General features: G+C 40.6%; 1 protein-coding gene across 1 annotated transcript in view; it reads right to left on the minus strand.

Annotated features, from left to right (window-relative positions):
* Nucleotides 1-3,330, minus strand: part of Prpf4 (pre-mRNA processing factor 4) — an 18,856-nt gene that overhangs the window by 5,926 nt on the left and 9,600 nt on the right. Inside the window, exons 7-9 of the mRNA XM_008833545.3 lie at nucleotides 3,016-3,110; nucleotides 1,670-1,728; nucleotides 376-499 (exon numbers count right to left, since the gene is read on the minus strand). Coding sequence (XP_008831767.1) covers nucleotides 376-499; nucleotides 1,670-1,728; nucleotides 3,016-3,110 — 278 coding nt within the window. The remainder of the gene's footprint in view (nucleotides 1-375; nucleotides 500-1,669; nucleotides 1,729-3,015; nucleotides 3,111-3,330) is intronic.

Raw genomic sequence — 3,330 nt, forward strand, 5'->3', positions numbered from 1 at the left:
AGAGTCTACCAAAGAAAGAATGTATGTTAACAACAACAAAGGTCCCTCTTCTGTGTTAACACAATCTTGAAAGAAGTATGTGGGAAAAAGAAAGTAAAAATCAAGGTAAAGAAGAAGGTAAGAATATGTGTGTTTTTTTTTCTTTTTTTGTATTTTTGAGACAGGGTTTCGTTGTAGCCTCAGCTGTCCTGGAACTCACTATGTAGACCAGGCTGGCTTCGAACTCACAAAGATCCGCCTGCCTCTGCCTCCCAAGTGCTGGGATTAAAGGGGTGTGCCACCATGTCCGGCAAGTGTTGTGTTTTTAAACCCAGTCAATTGCCTGTCTTAAAGGGATGACTTAAAAAGGATGGACTATAGCATAGTAATAATCACCTGTCAAGACTCCAAAGCTTCACAGAACCATCAGCAGCACAAGAGGCCAAGTTGACATCTTTTTGGTCCAATGAGACAGTGGACTTGGGATGGAATACAATTGCTCCTACGTTTGTGTTATGACCTGAAGTATAGGAGAGAAAGGTTAAAGGTTCTCAGCTCTTTATAATCTACAGGCAAATACAGACTATCATGAACGATGTGGAAAAACATATGTTAGGGAACACGAACAGACATGTAGAACAAACTATTCAACTACTAAAAAAAGAACTGTCTTAAGATTATTTTTATGTTTTAATTATGTGTATGGTGTGTGTACATGTGTGTATAAGAGTGCAGGTGTCCATGGGAGGATCCCCTGGAACTGGAATTATAGGCAGTTGTGAGCTGCTCAATGTGGTCTAAACCCAGGACCTCTGCAAAAGCAGTATGCATGCTTAACCCCTGAGCCATTTTTCCGGCCGCCAAAACAACTGTTTTAGGGGGTGGAGAGATGGCTCAGTGGTTTAAGTGCACTAGGTCCAGTCCCTAGCACCCACATGGTGGTCGACAACCATCTGTAACTCCAGGTCCAGGGGATCTGATGCCGTCTTCTGGCCTCTGAACAAACACTCAGATATATTAAAAAAAAAAAGGAGAAAACAAAAACAACCCAAACAAACAAGCCTGTTCTAAACCAATATTTGAATTACATTAAAAAACAACAACAACAACAACAAAAAACAGGCGGAAGCTGACACTTAGGAGGCTGAGGGACGAGGATATTAAGTTGAAGGTCAGCTTAGGAAACAATAAAATCTAGTCCCCAAAACTTCAAACCAGGGCCAGGTGTGGTGGCATACACCTTTATTCCCAGCACTCAGGAGATAGAGGTGGGTGGATCTGAGATCCAGGCCAGCTATGGTCACAGGGAGACCTTATCTCAAAAAGACCAAAAAAACCAACCAACCAACCAACCAACCAACCAACCAACCAACCAGCCAGCCAGCCAGCCAGCCAACCAACCAACCAACCAACCAACCAACCAACCAACATACCCCAAATCAAACCCAATCAAAAGAAGTAAAACACAAAACCATTGTAATTTTTTTGTTTAGACACTCTACAGAGTATGGCTAGACAGGAGGATGAACTACATGCATGTGAAGTCATGATTCTGGTGGAATGGCAAGACAAAATCAAATCATGTCCAATCAAACCAAGAATCAACGCTGTGATTACTACATCTTGGTGTCAGCCAGAGTTTTACTGAAAAAAAGTTTGCACTGCAAAAAAAAAAATGAGTCTAACTCACCTCGAAGAGTGTGAAGGAGGTTACAATCAGGAACAGACCAGAGCTTGCAAAGTCCACTCCTATCAAACACAAAGGAAAGCATCTCAGCCAGGGTTGGTCTGGGAAGGAAAAGGTACCTTGGTAACATTACTAAAGGACAATCTCTTCTTATCCCCTATACACTTTACAGCAGCAGACAGAAAAAGAAAAGGCTTGTAATTTGAAGGGTTTTAGAAGAGCACACTATAAAATGTCTCAGACAACCACAGGTCTCTTCTAGGCGACCATAAAGTGTAAGCTGCTATTCTTAATTTTCAGGTCAATTTTTCTGTCAGGGAAGGCAAAACAAATTAAACTGAATTAATAATGATAGTATCTTAAATTTGAGTAGCATCTTGCCATCCATAAAATACTTTAGATTTTAGCTTTCCTCTTGCACTAGACAACCACAATACACAAAAAAGCAAACATTTAAAATGGGGCTGGGGAGATAGTTCAGTCAGTGAAGTGCTTGCACTATAAGCATGAGGCTTTGAGTTTGGGTCCCCAGCAACCACATAAAAGCCAGGTCTGGTGGCGAGTGTCTGTAACCCCAGCATAGGGACACAGAAACAGGTAGATCCCTGAAACTCACTGGCTAGTCAGTCTAGCTGAATCAGTGAACTCCAGGTTCAGGTTCACTGAGAGACTGTCTCAAATAATAAAATCCTCACACTGACTTTGGGCCTCCACGTACATACACAAACAAGCACATACAACAGACACCCTGAAACCAAAGTTATCATATACTGGGAGTTTCCTGTGTATGTGATAGATTAATAATTAACATTTACTGAGTTCTTACCAAATGGTAAGCATTATCAAGACACATGTTTTACTAATGCTAGCTACCTCACTCCACTTTACAGATAATGGGACAAAAGCTTACAAGAATTACTTATCTTAGCCACATTAAATATCTAAAAAAGAAAACTAGAAGTTTAAGGCCAGCCTGGTCTACATAGTGAGTTCCAGGACAACTGGGGCTACAGGGAGACCCTGTCTCAAAAAGATAAAAAAAAAAAAAAAAAGAAAGAAAAGAAAACTAGATTGAAGTGTGAATAATCTTTGGTCTATAAACTCTCCGTATGACCTACTCCCAAACAGCAGAACATGACAGACATTACATGCCCTGGTTCTCTGGGGTCCCACGTGAGCAGTAAGAACTGAGAAAACAGAGGGCATGTTGCAGCTTATGAGCAAGCAGAGCTGTAACTCCTGCTTCATGAGCAGAAGGGGACACAAAAAAGATGACTAAGCCAAATCCTATTTTTTCCCTTGAACCCGTCCCCAATTTAGGAAAAATGTTACTGTAAAATGGAACTTACCAACAAGCTGTGGCCAGCATTTTGGAATTGGGACTAAAGTGACAATAGGAGATAGGCCGATCATCCCCAATCTGACTGCAGAAATTATTCAAAGACTGAAAAAGAAGAAACAAAAAAAGGCAATCATTACTAGACCAATGCAAGAACTCCTTGGCTTTTCCACTATTGTAGGGAAAAAGGAAAAAGAAAAAAAAAAAAAAAAAAAGGTTCAGCTCAGTCAAGCCTGATATAGCTGTGGATCTATTGATATAAATTAAATTGAGCTGTGGAAAAACCCAAACATGTTGTCTGTGTTAATTTCAGAGCCTGTTTATG

Source organism: Nannospalax galili, unplaced genomic scaffold, assembly GCF_000622305.1.
Source record: "Nannospalax galili isolate Female #2095 unplaced genomic scaffold, S.galili_v1.0 scaffold34, whole genome shotgun sequence".
In the NCBI taxonomy this organism is placed as follows: domain Eukaryota; kingdom Metazoa; phylum Chordata; class Mammalia; order Rodentia; family Spalacidae; genus Nannospalax; species Nannospalax galili.